General features: G+C 33.0%; 1 protein-coding gene across 2 annotated transcripts; it reads right to left on the reverse strand.

Annotated features, from left to right (window-relative positions):
* Window positions 1–429: 429 nt before the first annotated feature.
* LOC132939952 (UDP-glucosyltransferase 2-like) lies at window positions 430–18,866 on the reverse strand. 2 transcript variants are annotated; one of them, XM_061007392.1, is made up of 4 exons: window positions 17,803–18,866; window positions 1,144–1,363; window positions 856–1,075; window positions 430–782 (listed from the first exon to the last, which is right to left on the reverse strand). In XM_061007392.1, the coding sequence occupies exons 1-4, from the start codon at window positions 18,637–18,639 to the stop codon at window positions 497–499; spliced, it is 1,563 nt and encodes a 520-aa protein (XP_060863375.1). In that variant the 5' UTR covers window positions 18,640–18,866; the 3' UTR covers window positions 430–496. The 2 variants fall into 2 exon arrangements, with proteins under 2 accessions (XP_060863375.1, XP_060863374.1); XM_061007391.1 differs by lacking the exon at window positions 17,803–18,866 and adding an exon at window positions 4,027–5,096.
* Between the last annotated feature and the right edge of the window lie 7,376 nt (window positions 18,867–26,242).

The following is a 26,242-nucleotide window of genomic DNA, read 5'->3' on the forward strand; positions in this document are numbered from 1 at the left end:
CGCTATCTTGCGTATAAACAATAATATGTCAATCCTAAATTGTTTAATAACTGTTTGTAGATGGCGTTAAACTGTACATTAATGCAATAAGATAACTTTTAAGTTATAACTTATAAGTTTTAATATTCATCCAACTTACCTATATTTGAAATGATTTTTTTTTAAAGAAATTAAATTAAAAAATTATTTTTATATTTTATTTATCTAATAATAAACTAATAGTAAATCTTTCACTGTACTATTACACAATCGTCTCAATCGTATAACATTATTTGTTTTTATAACTAAACAAACAATAATCATTTTTTTTTCTTTTAGATGTCTACTTATAAAATTGATAATTAGTCAATGTATTAAAGGCTATGTCATTCTAGAGTAACTATTTGAAAACATGAAATGTTACGAGGAAAAATATTTAAAAATTTGACGTGTAAGAACTTATTTATATAATGTGTAACATTTTAAAAAACAAACTAATACAGAATTCAATACAATATTAATCAGGTTTTAATTTCGATTTTGATGATAATTTAAAAATAAGTTTTTTTATCAATTGCAATGTTTTTAATGCAATGTAGCAAACTGATACAATAACTAATAATACAACTGCTATAATATCCAGCAAAAAATATTGATACCATGTCAAATTAAGTGCGTGAGATTTTAAGTGCGGTGCACCTTTGTGACGAATAACGTATTCTGTCCAGTAAACAACCGATTCGGCCGGTGTCATTGGTCGATCTTTAAACAGTTCCGATGTTTTTTTAGCATTTTTTGAGTACCTGAGAATAATTAATATAATGCTATAAGATTTTACAAATCAAATTGAATAATTCGTGTTTTATGTCCACTTACGTTTCATTGTTGACAATTTCATTGATAGCCTTTAAAAGTGTATCTTTTGTTACTGAAAACAAGTCCATTGACAACGCCATACCCGCGTCAACCAAATTTGCCATGTTTCTTGGTTGATCATAGAACAAAGGGAATCCTAGGATTGGGACACCAGCGTCCACAGCCTCGTAGACTCCTGAGATACCTCCATGACCGATGAATAACTTTACATTTGGATGCTCTATACAATAATAATATGAAGGTTACTGTTTAATTTTAAGATATCATTTATTATTTATGACATCGTACTCAGTATATCTCGTTGGGGCAACCATTTGCTAGTCATAACGTTTTTTGGTTTATCCATCATTTCTCCTTCATATTTCAACAACACTCTTTGAGGAACTTCAGCTAATGCGTTTTTGAAAGCAATTTGAATATGGTCCGGTAATGTTGACAATGCCACTACAGTACCGAATGTAAAGAAAATAACTCCATTTGGTGATTCCTCGATAAATTGTAAAATATCCTGTAATTAATATTCATAATAAATATCACAAGACTCTTATAAACTAAGTTGTAAGTACCTACATAAATATTTCACGTCACAAAAATTGTATTTACTACATAAGTTCAGTGACGTTATTTTGGGGTCTGGTGGAGGAAATTTGATGTCAAGTACCCCCGTGACTTTTTTTTAAGCCGGCACACAACATTTATGTTCTTATTGAACACTAATCTAGTATATTTTATAGAAATAATACAAAAAAAATCCATAGCACGCTACTCGATATTTTTCCTTTACAATGAAAATCTATGAATCATAAATATATTTTTTTGTTGATAAGTACCATATAATAACAATTTTCCATAAAAAACCACCCCCCCCCCCCCCCCCAGTTGAAAACCATTGGAGTATTTTTTCTTCTACAAATTGTTCCTATACACATAAACACAATACATTCCTATACATAAACAAAAAAAAAACAAACGACATTTTAAAACCAAAATGTATAATTATTTGTTTATATGTAGGTAGTATGTGTACACTGTACATACATTGATACATGTACCTGTACTATACCTACTTATCACAATGGTGTTACGAGGTAATTATGATAAGTACATACAAAAATTATTTTGGGGAATACCTAATAAGTAAAATGTAGAAAATAATGTCATCCCCCCTCTTCACAAACACAACCAAATTACTCCACTGCATAAAGGTACTCTTATTAAATAAAAAGATTGTGCTGGAATATTTTTTTTATTCGATGAAAAACTACCAATATTAATTTGTTTCAAAATATTTGGACATTTAAACTATGGGTTCGTCATGTGCACCAATAAAGTGTTCGAAAGTTTGTCTTAACTACCCGCGAGGCCATTTCTACATTTCCACTTAAATATCTATAACAACTAAAGTTTACTACCTACATGTTCCCTTTTAAAATGTTGTGTTCATGCAGTGGCGTAACTGATCTCTGAAGTACCTCAGAAGTTTATATGAGAAGGAAGATCGTGATAACAGTTTTTTTTTTATACAATGCTTAATACGGGGCGTGTATATTTTAAATTTTTAAACAGCTCTATCTGTTTTTTTATTTTTAGTAGTGCTAATTTTAAAATTGTATTATTGTAGTTCTATAATATGTATCTATAAATTATAAATACCTACCTATATTGATAAAAATCCATTAAAAAAAAACCAAGGCCCAATATTTTTAAGGATAGGCGTCAGGTAATTTATCACCCTCCTTAAATATGACACTGCAGTGTCTTGTGACTTTGCCCCTCCCTTAAATACGGCCCTGCATTTAGCCCAACCAATTGAGGGATGTCCCGAGTACTTTCAGTTTTAAATAGTTTTCATTTTTATCTTTTTCATGGCCCGAGTGCGTCCACAGTCTTATAGGTCAATTATATTGAATAACCCAAGTGTGTACTTCGGTCTGCAGCCAAAACTTTGAAGAGTTAGAATCGACAGCATTAGTACAATATTGTAGTTAATATAAATAAATGTTAATATAAACGTCATTTTTACATCGAATACTGTCGTGTAGAAACCGCATTTTATTTTAACTACGATAACAATAGAGCACGATTATGACTATTTGGAATTTTCGTCAATAAGTGTGAGTAGTGAACTGATGCGTGAAGTATTGCCAAAAAGGACAAGTAATTACTCGTGTTTTTAATATTCAAAAAGTGTAAAATTGAGTTATAATATACAGATACTAAAAAAATATTATAAAAATTAGTACACTTGTCGCTTACCCAAACTTTAAATGTGAGAATCAAAATAATAATAGGTACCTAACCAACTACGTAGTTCACCCTGGGCGACTTAATAAACTGGAACGCTCATTCGGGCTAGGTACGCCAAAAATATGATCTATTTTCTTGGGACGTATTCGGGTAATACCTTATTCGGGACGCACTCGAGACATTAAATAAACGTAATATCAGAAACGCATACGGGAAACCCTCAATCAATTGCGCCCCTTAGTTGTACTGTCTACATATAAATTTGTACTTGCATTTTAGTTTTATCATAAGCTTTATACTATTACTTATATACTTTTTACATAACCTAAATTTAAATTTAGATATGTATTGATCAAATTGATTACTGTGTGACTTGTTGTTTTAATTATGTATATATTAGATTATAAGTGTACTAATTATTGACGTTATAATTGTATATAAATCGATCAAATTGGCGAATAAAAATTGTTTTTTTACAAGTGAACAAAAAAAGTTTTTATTTATATACTATGAATAATGTTTATAACTCCCACCTAATACCTAATATTTGACCGTGACCATGGCTGACAATTTGTACAAAGCAAATAATCATCTAATTATTATTATATTACCAGCTATAAAATATAAATCCCTCTACCCATCGTATTATAACGATACCACCATGAAAGCAAAATCGATAAATATTTCTTAGAACAGTAAATAAAAATTATAAATGTGAATCAAAAAAACGTCATATTTGCGAAACATATCCAAATTTGGCAAACCGTTACAGTGCTTGAAATTCGAACACCACAATGTTTTTAATTCAAGTTTAAATTACTCAAAAATGGGAAATGAACGCAATAATATTTCGACCACAGAAAATCAAATATATATATGGTGCCCACTGTCCGTTATTACAAGTCGCCTCGTCTTCGTACTTACGGCCGGCAGCGGTTGGGGAGCGGTCAAATGAATACCACCGACGTCCACGCGGTTCACCGGCACTGGTCTCGGTGGTTCGGTAACGTGGTGCGTGTTGACGAACACCAGTGCCGGTTTGACGGGTGGCGCGATGTCGTAGGACCGTTGTTCCGCGGCCGCCGCGGACGACGTGTACCGGTAGTTCAAGTAGACGGTGTGCAGATACATGGCCACGTTATTGACCCGCTGGTAGAAAGTGTTGGGCACGGCGTACGAGGCGAACAAATGCGGCACGACCGCCGGGTTTCCGTAGTGACCAAACGCGGCCGTCTCGATCCAGGGCAGCAGCGGCGCGGGCACGACGTAAACGAGCGGGACGCCGAGACGGCGAGCCGCGTGTGACACACACTCGCTGCTCAATGGTTCCGTAACGAACAGGTCGTAAGCACCGTCGTCCCGTTGTAACAACCGGTTCATGATGTCACATACGGAGCGGCTGGCATTGGCTATGAACGGCACCATAAACGACGGCCGGGCGAACAGCGGCAACACTACGGAGGCGTCCATGTTGACGGCCGTCGAGGTGGGGTCCGTGTCGTCGCCTTGGAACTCGGCGGACGTGTCCACCTCCGTGTAGCCGACGGTGGCCGGCGTCCCAGGGTCCGGGAACGGCGTGTAAACCTTCACCAGGTGGCCGCGGGCCGCTAGGGCGTGCAGTACGCCTCTCATGAAGTTCCAGTGGCTCTTGGCGGCCACCGTCTCGACGGCTAGCACGCGGGCGGCGTTCGCGGGCTGCAGCGAACCTGAGGCGGCCACCAGCAAGCAGACGGCCGCGAGTCCGCACCATGGTTGTCTAGTCATAATCGCTATACTTAATGTTTGACTTTAATATAAATAGTATTGTACCGCATCGGTCAATGATATGAATACCGACATACCATCCACTGCTGTACAATATTATTGTATGCTACAATACGTGTTTAGTATATTTTAGCCAATATCAGTATGCTGTACCGGTGACGGAGTATGTTTTTGACGTGCTGAGCGATTTGCACTGCGCGGGTTCGACGACGGTAGTATTACTGCGATTTTTAAAAACCGACAATTATTGTCACCGTGTGGATATTTATTTTTGAACGTAAATAGTTTGGCGTACACTTCTCCCCTCTACCCACCACCACTAGGTAGAATATTTTTTCTTAATTATTGTTTCCTGGCCAATATTGTGCTCACCAGCTCACCTCGCTTTATTATTTTTATGGTCTTTGCCATTTTATCGTATCGTATTTTGACCTTATATGATCATTTTTTCATAATTAGTAGAATAATTTACTATATAATTACACCATTTCCAACCGTAAAATGTGCTAATCAGATTATAATTTTGACAACATCGCAATATGCACGTGTTTCAATTATCAACATCAGTGTTTAGTATATAAAGTTAAAAGAAAATCGAACCGCATTATAGTAATGTTCATAAATTATATCAAAAATATATATTACGCAGTGGATATTTTTAATTGATTTGTAATATTCGTATTATTAAATATTTTTTCCCTTGGATTAATTAGGATTAACAAAAGGCAGTGGTTGTCAGGTCATGATCGCAGCATTAATGCGCTTAATGTTTGGCTTTAACATAAATATTTAGGTGTAAATACTATTGTATAGGTAAATGATATGCATACCGTTCACTGCTGTATAATATTATTATAATATGCTACGAGTGATTAGTATAGCAAATATTATGCTGTGCCGGTGACGTCGGAAACGAAGTATGTTTTAGATGTACTGAGCGATTTGCGCTGCGCGAGTTCGACGACGGTAGCCTACTTAGTGCGATTTTTAAAAACCCACAATAGCCGCCGTGTGGATATTTTGTTTTTGAACGTAAATGGTTATTTTTTTCTTAATTGTTACTGGCTACTGGCCAATATTGTGCTCACCTCAATCTAATATTTAGATGGCCTTTACCATTTTACCATATCATATTTTGACCTTGTATAATAATTTTACCACAAACAAGTAGATTACATATTTATATTGTGGCCAGCCCTAAAATTTACTAGTCAGAATATAATTTATTTTGACAATGCAGCGAACAAGATCGCAATAAGCACGTGTGTGTGTTCAATCATCACAGACAATGGTTAGTACTCATATATTCGGAAAGTTAAAAAAAATTGAATTGCATTATAGTAATGTTTATAAATTAGATTAAAAATATATTTCAGTGGATATTTTTAATTGATTTGTAATATTTGTATCATTAAATATATTTTCTTTAGGATTAATTAGGATTAATTAATTTCGTTAAAATGTACAATGTATATACATAACATAATAATATCTACCTTGTGTTTTATATAGGTACGTATTATATCAGTTTTTCACATACCTACCTATAATTATAGCTATTATAATTACGAATAATAAAAAATAATGTCATAACTAAGTCATATTATGTATTATAACAGTAGGTATAGTAATTATTTTGTATTATTCATGTAGTTAATGTTATTGTATTTGTTACTACAATTTTTAAGACAATCTATAGTACATTTTAAACAGAAATATTTAATTTAAGCACGTTTATAAGAAACTATACACAGTATCCGGTATTCGGGTTACCTATACGATAATAATAAATTGGTGAATTAAGTTTAATAATAATTAATATCATGTAAAAGACCTTCGTATAATAAATGTTAGGTTATGTTAATTTAGTTTATTTTCCCTATACCTAAAGCCAGTATTAAACCAGCTATCCGTTGCCACTATATACAGTCTACATAGGTTAAATAATTTAAATTTGTTAACATTAGGTAGGCAAATAGGGTACTGTACAAAAATTGTTGGAAATAAACATTTATAAAACCGATTAATTATTATTACGTGTATTATCAGGTTGACCTAGAAAATAGTAAAATACAATAAGGCGATTATTCTAAAGATACATATTATAACCAATTATAAATTTTAAAATGATTGTGCAGTTGATGTTTATACCGGTGGAGTGTCAAAGGGCAGTGGTGAAGCCAAAATTATGAAAAGGGTTGGGGGATTTAAGTATAAATTAAACTAAGATTTTTACAGTTTTTGTATATAAATAATTCATCTGGGATAGGGAGGGTTAAACACCCAAACCCCCCCCCCCCCATAGAAACATCACTGCCAAAGGGTAACATTTTGATTTACAACTACCAACTAATCCGCAGACTGACAGACTTATTTTTAACTCAATTTAGTTGCTATTGTTTTAAAATTGTAATAAATAATAATTATGTTTTATAAAAGATTTTAAAATATCGAATATATATACCGGATGATTTATTCAACGTAACACACTCATTAATCGTTATTTTTAAATATGTATTATTTTACATAATTTTAAGTAATTAAAAACAAACATTTTTAAAAACAATATATTTTTTACTATTTTTATTGTTATAATTTTATAAATGTTTTACCACTTTAATTACAATACTTGCATCCTTAATTCCCTATTCCAAAGCCGAATATTTTTTAGAATATATAAGATGAATAAGAATTGAATTTTGGATGAATAATATTGGTACCTATATGAATTCTAAGTTACTATAGTAAGTATTAATTTTCTGAAGACTTTTGTTCTGAATGGTCTTCTCTTCATATGTTTCATGTTATATAATATCAGGGATGGGAAACTTAATGCTACTAGAGGGCCAATTTTGAAAGTGCGAAAATCTAGCGGGCCAGAGACCATTGAAAGTAAAAAAAAAAACTATGTTAACTATGCCTCTATAAATAATATATAATGTCAAGACATTCAATTGTTGAATACTAGATACGAATTCATATCTATACGTTTTACGATAGTCATTATAATATAAACTTTAATTATATATTTAAAATTATATCGATTGTATATTTTTATAAAGTAATTTGAAATGTATCACGGGCCAGTTAAAAATGGTACGCGGACCGGATGCGGCCCGCGAGCAGCCGCAGTAACCCATCCCTGTTATATATTTTTCTTTGTATCATCCTAGTTACTTATTGATTTTATTCATGTAAACAGATTGTAATATATTTTTAATAAAAAAAGTAAGTAGGTACCCTCTTAAATGTTCGATGAGTGGTGTGGAGCGTGGTACAGAGGTACACGGCAAAATGTTTCTGAATAATATTCTGCTTTAGAATATCAAAAAATGTGTGTTGTCACTCAAAAGAGTAAAAACTTAAAACTGATAGCGATAAAAAAAATAGTAAACATTTGGTATGCAACAATTCAAAATTATGTAAAAGAAATATTTTTCATAAACATTAGTGTTCTGAAATAATGAGTGTCTTACGTTAAAAGGTTCGAAAACCGATAGAAGAGCTCTACGTGTGGTAAATATTATTTTTAGTGAATAGACATATTATGTTTTGGAATTTATTGAATTTTGAATGGATGGTTTAATGTTTGATCTAAACTAGATTAGTTTGTTTCTCATATCTTGGTATAGAAAAAATTCTAGTTGTGCATTTAAAACTTTAGTACGCATAAGATCCAAAATTACAATTTATAATAAATTCTAAAATTAACTAAGGGGGACGGAGTGGCCAAGCAGACTAGTTTACCAAACCTACTGTACCCACCCCCCCCCCCCCAGTTGAAAAACCACCCAATGGCCTAAGTTGCAACGGGTTAATCAATAAAAAAAAAATTAACTAAACAATGATAAGGTAGATCGTATAGGTTCCGGAACACCGGTGTAGTTACAAATTATTAGATATTAAATAAAATAATACCCATCAGCCAACAACTTTCAAGCGAAATTTGAACCTCGGGTTTCCAGAGTAACGCGCCTATTTGGTTAAATAACTTCATACATGGCTAGTATAGTACTATGTATTAATGTGTTATAGATGAAATACAAATTATATATATTTATATCTCAAATAAACGTTCATCAAGTAAAAAAATGGATTATTGTGTTAATACATCAAAATAAACGTAATTTTTGTCGAAAAATAATAATATTTCAAGTATCCACGAATAATATTTTTTAAATCACAACAAAATAATTAAAACCGTTATTCTTGGTTTTAATATGTAATTTCGTCCAAATTTTAACATACAACTATAAAAGAAATAAATGGGTACCTATGTGAAATATCACAAATTAAAAATGCTCATATCTCGTTTGAAAATTAAAATATCGAATAAAAGCCAACACAGAAAATATTCTTACCTAAAAGTCTTATTTATGTTAATTCACTCTAATATTAAAGCTAACAGGACACTCATGAAAATAGTGAACGACAATATACCATGTCGTACGTGTGTAAGAATGAAACAACAAATTCATGGGTAGTATCCTCTTAAGTTAAAAATTATTTTTAAAAAAATTAACTCTTCATGTCAATAAGTTTAAAGTAATTTAACTTTAAATGCCCAGCCTTGGTCATTGCCCGTTGATAATGCAAACAATAAAAAAATGTAGCGAGTTTTATGATTTTGTTATTTCTTGAATTGTGCTAAAAACGATTTTTTTTAAATTTTATATATATACCTATTACCTAGTACCTACCTATACATTATAGTGGTTAGTTTAAAAACAAATAAAATTATGATATTTTTATTTATAATGTTTCTGAAATTATTAATCCATTTTTTCTTTGTTCATGAACACCTGTTATATGCTATTATTTTTTCACCTACCCTCAACAAAAACTTTGTCTTCCCCTGCAATACATATTCTATGCTGCAATGCATTTCTGTTGTAATATTTTCTCGAAACAACAGAGAATACATTTTCATTACTTATGTTTCGTCGTGTGCACGGTGCATATTTGTTTTTGTATAAACTCGATATCATATTTGTTTCTTTTATTTTTTGAATTAAAATCCATACACAGTCATTCCACAAGAACAAGCTACATTAATTAAACAATGAATAATACTGTTACTACCCACGAGTAGAGAGTAGAGTTGCTATATCAAAATATGTCTGTAGTTCACAGAAACCAAAAGAGACTACACCATAACACAAAACTATTTTCGCAGCCTATTATACATAAATAATAAATATAATACCATTAACTATATATACTAGTACTTATAATCAATTATAATAACTATAATATTGTAACGATACTAAATACGTTCAACTCGTATAAGTACAACCATTGATTATGAATATTACTATATTAGTATACTATAGTAAATGATTATTTAACAATAAGCGTACATTAAGGATTGTATAAGTAATATTAAAAAAAAAAAAAAACGTGGAAGTAGGTAGGCCGTTACTTGCTGCATATGATAGCCGATAGGTGTCGAATATACCTGGTCGTTAAGTTGGTCACTGGAATAGATAAGTTAAATTTGAATTCAATGATAAATCATTCTATACGAACAATATTTTGAAAACTGCACTGTGGATAATTAACAGGCCCGGCTCAAGGGGTAGGCGACATAGGCCCATGCCTAGGGCGGCACTTAAGCTGCACATTAGTAAGAGGGCGGCATTTTTAAAATACTGATAATATTCTATTGTTAAGGGCGGCAAAATTTGATTTTGCCTAGTCCACTATTTTCCCTTGAGCCGGTCCTGATAATTAATAAAAAAAAATACGTAGTGGCAAGAAAATAGTTTTAAGTTCTGAATTGATACAAATAGTATTCGTATTACTAGTAGGTAGTACCTATAGGTATTACAAAATACTGCCTTTATTTATATAATTCTTGAGTGTATTCTGTTATTAATCGTGTAAGTTTTGAATGACTTGCTCGATTGAGGTGAAAGTTATATCAATATATTCCTTGAGTCATGGACTGTGTTGATGCTTGTATATTTTTTCAACCCCTATAGGTAGCTCAATTTTATTTTGACTCACGCAAATCAAATGTTTTTTTGTTTATGTATACTGTATAGGGTTACAATTGGTTATATATATATTACAACTATGACTATTAGAAATATTGCATATATATTTTGTTTTGGTTGCCTTTGGTTAATGATTACCATTGCTGGTTACATAATAAAATATTTATAAATTAAAAATAGAATGCTGTTCGTTGGTCATCAAAATGACTGAACCGAATTAAAATTTTTTTTTTAAAGTTCAGAAACAAATAAGGTTTTTACAGAAATAAAAATTTGAAAAGTTGACCGATCCTCGACATAAATTATTTAAAATTTAATAAATCGAAAGATTTTTGTTAGCAAATTGTTGCCATTGGTTACATCTTACAGATTATAATATTAATATAGGTAATTCAAATAATTAGTAGAAATTATATAACATTTTTTTTGTATATTAATGGTTGCCATTAGTTACACGGGCAAATGAGATAAAAAAGCATGCATGAAATCGCCCCTTTCAAATAAAGAAATGATATCTTAAATGTATGCTTGTAGCTTGTACACTCAAAAACTACTTGACCGATTTTGAGAACATTTCAAATTATTCTTAGAGATATCAGGAAAGTTTAGAGAGCACTTATACTCTATTTATACTTTTGATTTATAATAAGTGCTATATCCAATCTGTCATAGGCGAATTGTCCATCTCATTTTTCACTGGCGAAGTCGGGTTGTACAGCTAAATGAGGATATTGGTTTATCCGAAGTCAATAAGCTCAAAAACTACTAGACCGTTTTCAATAAAAGTTATATACTTAGGTATATCAATAGATTCCTTAACACTTGTATGGTGTTTTAACTTATTTTTCAACCCTTATAGGTAGCTAAGGGTAGCTCTCAGAAAATAATATTGGTTTTTGGTATTTTTAAATGGTTGTCATTGGTTATACATGTTATATTACTATTATATAATTAGTTGAAATATTGCATATAACTTTTTTTTTACAAATATATTTATAAAAAAAAAAATTCTTTGGCACAGACTACGTTGGGCAGGACAACTGGTGTCAATATAAATAAATAATAAAATAGTCTTAGTAATATAGACTGTTAGACCGTCTCCACTGGGAACCCTTTTTCATATGCGGTGATTTATCATTGAATTCAAACTTAAACACATCCGTAATGGTCCTACTAATGTGACCTATTCAATTACGAGGTATACTTGACTCCTATACTGGCTATATCACTATATCAGAGTGGTTAAAAATTAGTCTGTCAAGATGTAAAGTACAGCATGTAATGTATAGAAAACATAAAATGCATATAATATTATTTAAATATTAATACCATAAAAAAAACATCGCTCAGCTCAGAAACTAAAAATAGTGAATAGGAACTCATAAACATCGTTATATAATTAATTCATCATTGAAAGTATTTATTTGCTATACCAAAATTATTTATAGTTGATAATTTCAAAAAGTATCTCGAGAAATTAGTAATTACCTTACACAACAAAGTACTCTTAAATCTCAGTAGATTATAAACAAAGTAGAGGTATTCATTATATATACATGGCGCTTAGAATGTCGTTGTTGGTTGGTGCAACATATACACTCACAATATGCACACTATCGTCGACGACCTAACTCGTAAGTTGTAACAGATGTTAATAACTCAGAAATGTAAACATGATGGTGCCCACGCGCTATCTGAAAACCGTACAAAATGAATGATAAACCGTTGTGGTCGGTAAAAAGGACTCTCGTTGATTTAAACAATGGGAGTAATAATCACCAGTAGTAATTATTTCATATTATATTTTACTAACAAGTGACATGCAAATATTTGAAACTTTTCATTATTTGGAGAGTATTATTATTTTTAAATATTTTATTCTCTCCCCCAGCATTATATAATCGGTGGGGAGCGGAGACGAGTTATATTACTCGTATTGATCATCATCCATTTACGTGATCCAATTAATGTGATAGATAGGTATCACATTGCTTAGCCCACCCCCCCCCCCCCACCATATTGTGGGGAATCCCAAAAATTACAATCGCCATTTTTTATCGTGTGATATATTAAATGAAGTTTCACCAACTACAAAAAGTTCAAACGTACTTCTAACGTTCTACCACATTGGAAATCGATAAATTTATAAATATTGAAGCACATGTTCTTGAAAAACTTCCCCAATGCTCGAATAAGTACTTACGGCTGACAATGGTTGGGGACTTGGGGTGCAGTCAAATGTACACCAGCGACGTCCACACGGTTACCCGTGGCATTGGCCTGGAAGGCTCCACAGAGTGATGCGAATTGATGAATACCAGGGCTGGTTTGACGGGCAGCACGAGGTCATAGGGCCGTCGTATGGCGGTCATAGTATACCAGTAATGTGCGTAAATGGTGTAGTGCAGGTACATGGCCACGCTATTCAGCCGCCGATAGAACTTGCCGGACACGGCGTACGTGGCGAACAGGTGTGACACGACGGCCGGGTTACCGACTTACCGTAGTGACCAAACGCTGATCGAGGGCTGCATCGAGGGTGCAGACGCGGTATAAACCAGTGGCACGCCGAGCCGACGAGCCGCTTACGTGACGCACACGCTACTTATCGATTCCGTGACGAACAGATCGTAAGCGCCGACGTCCCGCGGCAAGAGTCGGTCCATGATGTCACACACGGGACGGCTTTCGTCGATCAACATCGGCACAATGATCGAAGGTCGGGACAAATGCATCAAGATCTCTGTGACATCCATGCCCACGGCCTCCCTTATCCTTTTCCTGTACTCGTCGTTCGTGCAGTCCACCTCCATGTGGCCGTCAGTGGCTGGCTCCCGAGGTCTGGAAATGGCGTGTGAACTGTCACCTGGTGGCCGCGGTCCACCAGGGCGCGCAGCACGCCCCTCATGAAGTGCCAGTGGCTTTTAGCCGCCATTGTCTCAATGGCTAGCACGAGGGCGGCATACAATGGCTGTGGACAACACGCTAGCAGACAGACAGCCAGGCGTTCGTACCATCCGTTGGAATCGCCACGAAATCGTCGTTGCATACTTGCATTGTTAGCTGTGAAGTGAAGTACACACCTGTCCCTCTAATAGAAGTCACGATTGACCAACTAATGTCACCGTGCATTCGTCCACAACAAGTGTAGCCCCTTTCGTATATAAACTCAATGGAAACAACATTACAGGTAATTTCGGTAACGCACCGATATTTATATGTTGACCTACGCTGGCCAACGACCTAAGTTGTTAAAAACTTATAAGCCTAAAGTCTTCAACATAATTTATATTAACCATTAGAGTTAAGTCCCCCACCACTTAAAAATATTCTTTTTGCGTAAAGAGATAAGGCGTTAGGTATAAGTTTGGTTAGTTTGTGACAAAAGACGTGTATACAAATATGCTTATATAAATCAATTATTTAACCATAACCACAACTTTACTATATCCCAAAATATCTTTTGTATACTATGATACAATACTATGTTTTATAGATGCCAGTTAGTCATTACAAAAATATTATTATGAAATTAATATTAGTAAAATATCAAATACCTATAAATTATAATATTACAATATATTAATTTATTATATTATGAATTTATGACATTATAAACAAAATAATAATATAATATTATTGTGCCATTAAATATAAATTATTTAATGATACTTTGTGTTTATTAATACTATATTATTATAATCCAAATAATAAATTAATATTGAAATCACAAGTAAGGAACGGATTTTAATGAAAATTGCATTTTTTTCTGAATGTCCGAAAACATTGCTTTTCAAGCACAAAATTAATTTCATACATCAAGCTTATCAAGAATTGAAATATGTAACTTTTATTTTACATTTTTGCAAATTTTAAGACTTAGTTCATTTTTTGATATTTTTAGTGCATTTTTAAGTCATTTTTATATAAGAATGGATACCATTTTATAAACATTTAGTAAAACTCATTCTAAAATACGAAAATAAAATATTATTTATTTTGCTTTGTCGTACTTCTATTTTATTATTTGTTATGTTTTTACCGATCAGATAAATATGACGCTGTCACTACCTATAATACATTTTGTTTAATTAATTTTTTGGAAATAATTTTCAGTCTAGAAAGAAGATAGGAGAAGAATGATACGAATAATTAATAATAATATGAACTACATATAACACATAATAACAGAATAAATTTTTCAATTTTAAAAATCATTTTAAGATCATTTTTTAAGAGACATTGTTTTAAAAAAATGTATTAAATCGTATTTTTTAAGACATTTTTCTTGTTTTTTAGAGCATTTAAAGCCGTTCTTAATCATAAGTAGGTACTATGTTATCAAAAAACGAAATGCTTAAATGTTTTTTTAAATATAATAACAAAAGTAAATTTATGGCATAATATATACAATAGTAGTATTTTAATACTCTCAATATATTATTATTTCTTTAACATATATATTATATTTATTTAATTATAAAATATAATTCCAACTTTAATTGAGGTAAAATATCTAAAAATTCCAACATCTGGCCTACCTGACTAAACTTTGGATAAATTGAAAAATTTCGATAAATAATGAACTATGTTTGCCAACAATTTTGTTTCTTTGAGCTTTTAGATTACCGATTTAATTATTAAAGTATATAAAAAGGTAGTTATAAGAAAAAAATGTTTAGCTCTAGTAAATTAGGTATTTCAGTTAATAAAGTATTAATGCATATTATACTAAAATGTAGAGGACCTTAGTTAATAACCTAGTGAACCAAAGTTGATCATTTTACTGTCAAAATGTTCAGAAAAAAAGCTTTACCAGAATACATCAAAAAATATAGTGGTTACCATTTGAAAAAATAAAGTCGATTTTATTATTGGTACAACTGCGTGTTTAAAAATTTGAAAATGTTGTAAAAAAATTGCCTGTTAAAAATAGAGAAACACGTCTTTTTTTGTTTTAACGAAATTCCATATCATCGAACCATAATTGTTATGACATAAGATACATCCTGTATATTTTTTGTATAGTAAAAAATTATACAATAATATTAAGTCGTTAATATGTAATGATACAATTATTTTGAAGTTAAAATTGAAAGGGCCCCACTAAGTGTATATGGTGTCCCGGGGCCCAGTTGACCCTTAATCCGGGCTTGATTATATCATTGAATTGATATTTAATACCATTCATTACAGTAACCCACTTATAACCTACTGTTTAGCAGAGCCACATCGACTTACCAGCTTTTTATTTTAGATTCTGGGTGGAGCGATGATTGTATTTTTATTTTATTCCTGCATTTATTTTTGAATTATATAAAGCAATGTAGTATAAGATTACAAGACTGGTATTTAAAAAGCGGGTACGTGGATGTCGCTCTACTGTACAGTAGATTACAAGTGGGTCTCTGTATAATGTATTAAATTTGAATTCAATGTATACGAAAAACGATTCTGAGTGGAAACGGTTCATCGGTCTGGATATTTTATATTGTTATTATATTTTATTATAGCCTATATATGTTGATTTAATATTATAAATTACAACAAAATAACTAAAATCGTTATTTTTATTCGTTTTTATGGTGATATACAAAGCGTTGGAAATTAAAATCCCATTCTTAGCGGTTTTTTGTAATTTGTCGGTGGTTTTTCCTGTGGCATTAAATAACTATTGAGAAAATCGAAAAATTACCCTTTTAAAGTACCATCTTGTCATCTTGATCCAATTTACTAAAAGTTAAGATACTAGGTATATGTTGAAATCGAAGAACTCCTTCTAGTAGAAATTTTGTATACAGGATATAAAAAAAATAAAAAAAATAAACACAATTGTAAAACTACTAGATCCCTCACTCCGCTCAGAATCTAAAAAATATGTTTATCAATTATCTTATTAAAGAAATCAAATTTTTTTAAAACTTTCATTTAATAAAAACTTGCTTAGGAGGTAACAGTTAACACTATCTAGTATCTAATGTAGGAGTTAAGAGGACGCCACATCCGCATGTGTTGTCTCCGTCTTACAAACGCGTAACATACCAAATTTACGCTCAGAAATTCAAGTTGTATTAGCTTAACAATTTGAGTGAATCGACCTATTATGAAACTTGATGGTAAGAACATTATCTGTGTTTTGTTGGAAGTTTTTTTACGATAATTCAGTTTTTAAGTGAGTTATAAGTATTTTTAATTTACATTTATTATACACGTTATAACTCACTTAAAAACTGAATTATCGTAAAAAAACTTCCAACAAAACACAGATAATGTTCTTACCATCGAGTTTTATAATAGGTCGATTCACTCAAATTGTTAAGCTAACGGCATACAACTTGAATTTCTGAGCGTAAATTTGGTATGTTACGCGTTTGTAAGACGGAGACAACACATGTGGATGTGGCATCCTCTTAACAATATCAGGTGTAAGAGTTAACACTAATGTCAATGTAGGAGATTATATGCTTTTGTAGGCGTTTACCATGCCCTCCCTCCTAAGTAGTGGCATATACCATTGTACTAACCTAGATACCCGCACCATAATTTTGCTGGCTATTTTGTATTTTCGTACCTATTTCTAATCTATTCATTTCCACTATTGTATATAGTTATTACTTACTGCCTGCTAAAGTATAAAGTTCAGCTGTACCTAATTAGTCTGTATTTAATATTATATACTGTTGTTATACGATAATATAAGTTAATAAATCTAAATAAAATTATTCAAACGTCGGAAAAATTTGAATAGTTAATATTCTTACTGCGTCAAATTGATTTGATTTACGGTTTAAAAAAAGTATTAAAAATTTTATTTTTTAATTCAAACTTAAAATATTATCTAGACTTTAGTAACCTCAAACATCAATCAAAAACAATAAGGGTCGTTTATGTGTTTGTTTCTGTGCGTAAAAATACTCGACGTCTAAACGTCACTTACCGACGGTATTGTCTCGGGCGGCGGCAGGTGTACACCACCGACGCCTATCATGTTCTGAACGACGGGCACGGATTTTTCCACAGTCGGATCCGTGTTGACGAACGTGACAGAGGGCTTGCGGTAACCGGTCTGGTCGACACCTCGCTCGTGAAACCATTGTAACGCTGCCATCACGGTCCAGCCGTACGCGTTCTCCAGCCGCCTGGTTAACGTGTCGGGCGTCGCGTACCGAGCGAACAGCCGACTGGCATACGACGGGCCAGGGCTGGTGCCCAGCGCTTTTGCCTCCACCCACGAGGCCATCGGCGATGGGAAAACGTACACAAGGGGCACTTCGCCCAGGACGCTGGACACGCGGGACGAGCACTCGGACGACACGAGCTCGACGACGACCACGTCGTACCGGACGCCAGAAAAGTGGCCGGCGGCTGCCATCCGGTCCAGCCGGCCACACGCCGTCAGACTCTTGTCCACGGCAATGCCCACGAACCGCCACTGGTCTGCGAAATCGGCGACGGCCGTCCGCACGTCCAGCGCGACCTTGTCCGGTACGTCAAGCCGCAAAGGTATTTCCACGTACCCGCAACCGATCGGGCCGCCGTTGCAGACGCCAGCAGTGACCACTGACGACGACGCGAACGGTGTGTACGCTGTCACGTTATGACCACGGCCACCGGTGGCCATCGCCATGAGCACCGCCCGCATAAACGTCCAATGGCTCCGGGCCGGCAACGGTTCGATGGCCAGCACGTTGACGGCCGTCAACGAGGGTGTGACCGCACACAGTACAGCGAAGGTGAAGGCCGTGGCGGCGCGTTGTTTCGTAACCCGTCGCATTGTACCTATACTGATTTTGTTGCGAAAATAGTCAAAACATTGCGTATTACACCTCAGCACGAAATGTTGTAATCGTTAGTGTTTCGTGAGGGTGGGTGTGACGGTTTTTTTTTAACTTTGAAATTGTTTTTGTTTTTACTTGGTTTTGTGATTTTGTTTAACCTGGATATTTTAACGGTCCTTATTCGAAGACGTTTTTCGACGGATATGTTCGAATTACTGAATTTTTTAATCAGCACATTATAGTGATTACCGAGTGTTATCTGTCTATTTAGGTATACGCACTACATGGAATATTATCTCGAGTATCGAATAAAGGTTAGGTTAGATATTGTTACATACATAATTCCACGCGTTTGTGAATTATTTATAATGATTAGGTATACATTTTAATTTTAAATCACGAACATTATGTTTCTTCTCGAGAAGGAACCAGTTTCATAATATATACAGGGTGAAAGGTGATTGCAATTGTCTTGGATCAATAGTATAATAAAAACAATTAACAAAAAAATTAAAACTAATGGGGTATGCATCAATTGGTGTGAAATCAAGAATTCGTTGTGTTGTAGAGCAGTTATATAAGTATCCTTATTTAGTAGTTACTCGTGCAATCATCATAAATTAAATTTATAAATCATAAATAATTGCATATTAAGATAATATATAATATCTAACTATTCAAAAAAAAAAACAGTTTTTTTTTATGTGTAGGTAATAATTTAAATTAACTTCACTAATCAACAAAAAATTCCTCAGTTATTTACTGATATGTAATTCAACTAAATGGTTTTGTTTAATATATTATGTATTTGCATAATATCATGGAAAACCCATTTTCTGGATCAATACATTTTATTTATAAAGATTAGTAAAAAAGGAAAGTTGTATTTTAGCATAAAGGAGAGATAAATAATACTGGCTCTACTGTTAAAAACTCTATGAGACTGTTAGCATGGTTTATCTTAAGTAGTATATTTGAATTAAAAATTCTCCAAACAATGTTATTTTCTAGAATAAATAAGGCACTGGGTAATTGTAATTTGACGTATAATGAAGATAATACATAAAATACAGCGTGATTTTTAACTTGCAGTTCATTTATAAATCAGTCAATTTTTAAAGTTTATTAAAAAAAAAATTATTTGATACAATTTTGACTTGAAATATTCGAATAAATGATTCATACATTTGAATTACCTTTAGGGCTTATTCTATCGGTCTAAAATCAATATTTGTCGGAAGGTTGCCAAAAGGCTAAAACAGTATTGGTATTGTACAATCGGTAACTGCTGAAAATGAAATAAGTTTTGTTATTTTAAAGAAAACAATAATTAAAAATATTTTCCTTAAATTATTTAAACGTTTATAAGTTGTAAATTAGCCAGTTGCAATTTGCAAACTTACTTTATCGACTATGCGAAAAATAAAGAGACGCTTTTAGTTATACATAGAAAAAGATTGGAAAATTGATAGGTATCTAATTAGTTATAGATAAATTATTCTAAATATATTTTGTATAATTTTATTAATATTATAATATTCGCTGAATTATATTATGTTAACTAATATGCACGTTCATTTTTTATGCTTAACGCTTTATGGTTTAGACAAAATCATAGAAATGTGGAAATGTGAGGGCAAAGCACCTACGACCTAACAATATGAGTTACTATGTCCAGTAAAAACTTTCCCCGCCCTTCCTCCAAAATAAAAATTCTATCAAATTCAGTGGTGTTGTATGGAAATATTACGCGTAAAACAAAGATAAAAGTTATGTAGGTACTCGTAAAAGTAAATTCCGAAAAAAACCTTTTTATATTTTTAAAACGTACCTACCTAATGTACGATTTTCGTATAGGTACGTATTTAGTAGTGTTTTAGTATTTAAATAATAATATGTACCTTACAGGCTAAATGCTGAAACGTTAGAATGGAAATTAAATCTATACCGATCTACTGCGATAATAATAATATGTGGGAATCAGTAGTACCGAATTTAAAATGTTGTAAATATACAATTTTGCCACGATAAGAGTTTTCATCAAGTTCGTGGGATGCTATCAGAAGAGATGCTTTTCAGAATTAATACATAAATGTATCATGTATATACATATTATAATTACACAACTATAACCCTTATATATATCAAACACAACATCAGAAAATAGTAATATAAATATATAATATAATTTAGTATATTTTATAATAAATAAATTATAATTAATAATATGGTGGTGGCGCGGCTTCGGCTACGATACGTATGGTCAACAGTACGCCACTAACATCCACGTGGTTCACCGACATGGGTCTGAAGGGTTCGATAACGTACAAACGTGGTGCGTGTTGACAAACATCAGGGCCGGTTTTTCGGGTTGTCAAAGGCCGTAGGGTCGTCGTTTGACGGCCGCCACGAATACCATACACCGGTAATGTGTGTGAAGGGTGTATAATAGGCATTATACCGTCATGCAGCCGCTGATAGAACGTGTCAGCCACGACATACCCTGCAAACAGGTGTGAGTCCAGTGTTGTGAATAGATAACTAAAATATTATCTGGATAAAGATAAAAGATAAATACAATTTATCTAAATAAAAAATAGATAAGCATTTATTGTATTTTTTATACTTGACAAAAACTATGCAGTGCCTTAGCCAGAAATCTCCTAAGGTGGGGAATCACTGGATTAAATACCATATATACATATATAGCCTTGGTCTGCCTTGCTTGTATACTACACAAACAAAAGAGGGCTACCAGGCCCCTGGACCACCCAAAATACGCCACTGGAACTACGAGTATAACGATTTATCAATATTTTTCTACACAATTAATCTTATCCTTTAAAAAATCAAAAACTTTGGTTTGTGTTACATAATATATTACTTGCATCATTAATTTGATAATGTTTTTAAAGGTACATTAAAATAACGCAACAGCCAAGAACAAATTATAGATCATTGACAATCAATATATTAAATTACATTATTATGGTTGTCGAACACAAAATGTAAAAATGTATATTATTATTATACTAAAATATTAAAAAATTATCTAGATAAATGTATAGGTATAGATAGCTGCAGTCTGCATCGCAGCCCTAGTGACTGAAAAAATTTTTCGTCGTGACCGTAAGATGTTGCGTTTTTATTTATTTTTTGTTATTTGCAGTCTAACCAGTTGTCTACGCAAAAAAAGTCTCAAATAAAATATTTCCGTACAGTGTGTATCTACCATTCTCAACAAAAAAACTCATTTTGTCATTTTCTTTTCGGTCGTCGCCCTCAGAAAGTATAACTTGAATTAATATCAAAAAAAAAAAATAAATAGTTATAATTACATGATACATAGGCACATATCTACAAAATTGCTATGCAATAGCTTTACCGCGGCATTCCCCGAGTGCTTCAGACTTTTTTTTTTGTTTAGATAATATAATATATTATAATGAATTTTTCATCTAGATAAGTCCCAACACCGGGTGTGACAACACGGACAGGTTACTGTAGTGACCGACCGCGGCCGTCACGATCAGGGATACAGCCGCGGCGCGCTGTCACGAACGTAAGCTAGTACGTAAACATAAACGATTGAAACGCCGAGCTGGCGGGCCATGTACGACACGCGCTCGCTGCTCAGCGATTCCATACTTCCACGAAGGGCACAGAGTTTTCAAAATGTCATGTGGTGCGTCGATACTTTTAAGTAGGGTTGCCATACGTCCCGGAAAACCGGGACTGTCACCGGTTTTTGACTTTGTGTCCCGGTGTCCCGAAAACATTTTTCGGGACGTCTATATGTCCCGGTTTTAGGAAAAAATTAAAATTGTTTAATTTCTACAATTTTATTTTTAAAAATAATAATTGAAATCGAGAGTCAACATGTTAATGTTAAAGATAACGAATAATTGATAAATCCATAGGCTAAATATAAAATAATAATACCGTAATATTCGAGAACAACAAACAAGTCATGTGCGCTGTGCACTATGCTGCAGTTTACATGTTTTATTTTTATATTTTATCGTCTTATCGATAATCGATATAGCCATACGGGTGATACAGAGACAGACTAATGACTTTTACATCAGTAGAACGTAGGTCGTAGTCACTAGTCACTCGTAGACCGTAGCCTAGATTGTTCGTATTTATTATTTTATTCGTTATTATGGCACCAAAAAGAAAATGTCACTTTCGTGATGAGTTTTCCGTTACTTGGAGTTTTATAAAAAAAGGTAGAAATGAATTTGAAGCATATTGCACTTTTTGCAAAAGCTATCTTCAAGTTGACCACGGTGGAAAATCTGACATAGTCGATCATATTAAATGTAACAAACATAAAAAAAATTCTCAAAGTGTAAATATTAGTGAAAAAGTGACCAAGTTTTTTGTAACTCCTGATACAAAAGAAGAAAAATTGGTAGCTGCTGCAGAGTTGGTTAATGTTTATAAGGTAATTTTTCACCATAATTCATTTAATTCACTGGACTGTACTACACCACTTTATTCAAAATTATTTCCCGACTCAAAAATTGCTTGTAAAATGTCAACCGCACGAACTAAAGGCACTGCAATAGTAAAATACATTTTAGCTCCACATACAGTTGATATATTTAAATCAGATTTAGAAAATACAATTTTCTTTAGTTTGGCGACGGACGCTAGTAATCATAAATCAGAAAAAATATTTCCAATTATAATTCAATATTTTACAAAGTCAGATGGTACAAAAAGTCAATTAATAAAAATGAGTTCTCTTAAAAACGAAACTTCAGAAACAATTTCGCAATATTGTATTGATACATTAAATAATTTGAAAATACCTTTAAAAAAATGCATTGCATTTTGTGCAGATAATGCAAACACAAACTTCGGAGGAATTCATAGAAAAGGACAAAATAATATTTTTTTTAAACTAAAAGAAGCCATTCAAAATGAACTGGAAGGTGTTGGCTGCTCTGCTCACATATTGCACAATACTATTTCTACAGCTGCAAATACGTTTAGTTTTGATGCTGAAATGATCATATTTAAAATATTTGGGTACTTTTCTATTTACACTGTAAGAACAGAAAAATTAAAAGATTTCTGTGAATTTGTGGATATCAACTACAGAACTATTTTAAATCATTCCAAAACTCGGTGGGTATCATTGCTACCAGCAGTAGAAAGAACGCTATCTATGTGGCCTGCACTAAAATCATTTTTTCAGTCCGAAGAGAAACCTCCAAAAATACTATTAGACACATTTAATAGTCCGATGAGTGAAACATATATGTGGTTTTTACATGCACAACTCGTTATTTTTAACAGGAACATTTTATTGATTGAAAAATCTAAAACGAGTATAATTGAACTAAGAAAAATATTAAGCACCATTTCAGATAACTTAAAAAATAGACAAATTAATAAATTTGTTGGTTTAAAAGTTCTAGAAATGTTGAGAAAAGAAGAAATATCTGATCAAGTAAAACATACATTTTATGAAGAAGTTGATGAGTTTTACAATACAGCAATTACGTATTTAACCAAATGGTCGGTCTCAACAAATCACTTTCATGTTTTTGACTGGATGTCTTTATTGGAGCCGATAGCATGGCGTGACGTAGAAGAAACAATAATTTATTTATCTGATAAAAACATACAGTTAGATGATTCTTTATTGTTTGATCAGCTAACATACTTAAAAAAAAAATCGAAGAATTCAAAAACAGTATATTAGATTGGGATAATAAAATTGCTAGTGAAAAATGGCAATGTTTTTTTAGTGTGTCAATACACGATGAACAACACTCAGAACTTTTAAAAATTGCTCAGTATGTTTTTGCAATACCAGCCCACAATGCTAACGTCGAACGTGTATTTTCTTTAATGGAAATACAATGGACTGACGAACGAAATCGTCTTCAGCTTGATACCGTGGAAAGTATTATAATGTGCAAGTACAATTATAAAAAGACTTGTTCCGAATTTTACGAGTATGTTAAAACACAGCCATCTTTACTTACATCGGTTAAATCATCTAAGAAATATGAATGGTACAAAGAAAATGAGACAGAAGAGCCCAGCCACCCCGGCCCAAGTACAAGTAAATAAATAAAAAATGTTGTTATTTTATAATTATAGTATATTAATTTCATATTGTTAAATATTATAAAACAATAAATTTTAAAAAAAATTTTACATTGTCAATTTGTTATAGTAATAAAGTGTATAAGTTATAACACTATAACCTATTGTAGTATTGTGTCGTTATTTAATACATATCCAATGGCGAATATAGTTCAATAATATTTCTAAATTTATTTACTATTTTTCTGTCTGTCCCGGTTTTACTTGATGAAATTATGGCAACCCTACTTTTAAGCATTATATTTCCTGACTATATTAATTGAACCAACGGGAGACGGAGACGTTCACAATTCATAGGCGCAAATCGCAGGGGGGCTAAGCCCAAATAAACCTATATCATTATCCCGCCAAAAATATACAATTATTTGTGTGGGATCAAAGACCCCCTCACATTGATGTTAAAAATGTTAGCACCCCCCAAACATTTAAATGGATTTGCGCGAATGGACTCCCCATATTATCCGGAAGATCGCGGCGTGACTGCTGCACGTCCGCTTCGCCCGGCCGAACCTGCAGCGGTGACGAGACGAGTGGATGAGTCTCAATCTTGACTTCGGTGGCAACCGGCGTCATTATTGCCGTGTAACCAGCGAAATCTAATAACGGAACTTTGGACTGGCATCATTTACCACGACCATTTCGATCGGGCCACTTAACGGCTCCACCGAAATCGTTTGCATCGAGTCGCCTGCAGCAGATGGTAACCCGAGATCGAACGCATCACCCGCAGAAGCCGTCTGCACCGTGATGTTCGTCATTGAACTGTATCGCCTGGTCGCCGGACCGGCGAGATCACCGAGGATTGCCAACACGATTTTGAAGGTCTAGTCATTTCCTAGCTCGTCGAAAACTCGGTACACCGCGATCGATTCGGCGGACGCCAAATACAGCGGCATTCGACATGGTCATAGATATCTGATATACACTAAATTAATATATTATTATATATAAAGGATAAAGGAAGGACTTTATAACTTTTAGATGGCCGTAAACAGCTCAAAAAGAGTCAAAATATTTTGTAAATTTTATGGTGTATAGAAAATGCTAATATAAATATTCAGTCAAAATTTCATGTCCCTACGGTCATTTGTTTTAGAGTTACACCAAAAACCAAAATCGATTTTCTCGAAAACAGATTTTGCGTAAAAATTCCCGTTTTTCCTTAATTTTTCTTTTGTTTTTCACGTCGCTTGTGAAAACTACTGGGAAATTTTTACTTTTGACCCCCCAAAGTACCAACTAGATTCACTTTCCTATCAGAAAAGTTACTATTGAAGAAAATCCAAGCACTTTTACTGTCCTAAAAGGTGATGACAGACACAAAAATAAAAAAAAAAATAAAAAAAAAAATAAAAAAAAAAACACACATCATTGTAGAATCAATACATTCATCGCTTCGCTCAGAATCTAAAACTTATGGACATTTTAAATATTATATTATGTCACATAATTTATGTGTAATAATTACAA

The sequence above is a fragment of the Metopolophium dirhodum genome, chromosome 2, assembly GCF_019925205.1.
Source record: "Metopolophium dirhodum isolate CAU chromosome 2, ASM1992520v1, whole genome shotgun sequence".
Lineage (NCBI taxonomy): Eukaryota > Metazoa > Arthropoda > Insecta > Hemiptera > Aphididae > Metopolophium > Metopolophium dirhodum.

What these genes read in the sequence shown, in the direction of transcription:
- LOC132939952 (XM_061007391.1), bottom strand. Translation starts at nt 4,866, where the DNA reads ATGACTAGACAACCATGGTGCGGACTCGCGGCCGTCTGCTTGCTGGTG. An exon ending in GCCCCAACGAGATATACTGA is followed by an intron (nt 1,076 to 1,143) that starts GTACGATGTCAT and finishes ATTATTGTATAG; the next exon opens with AGCATCCAAATGTAAAGTTA. An exon ending in GAAATTGTCAACAATGAAAC is followed by an intron (nt 783 to 855) that starts GTAAGTGGACAT and finishes AATTATTCTCAG; the next exon opens with GTACTCAAAAAATGCTAAAA.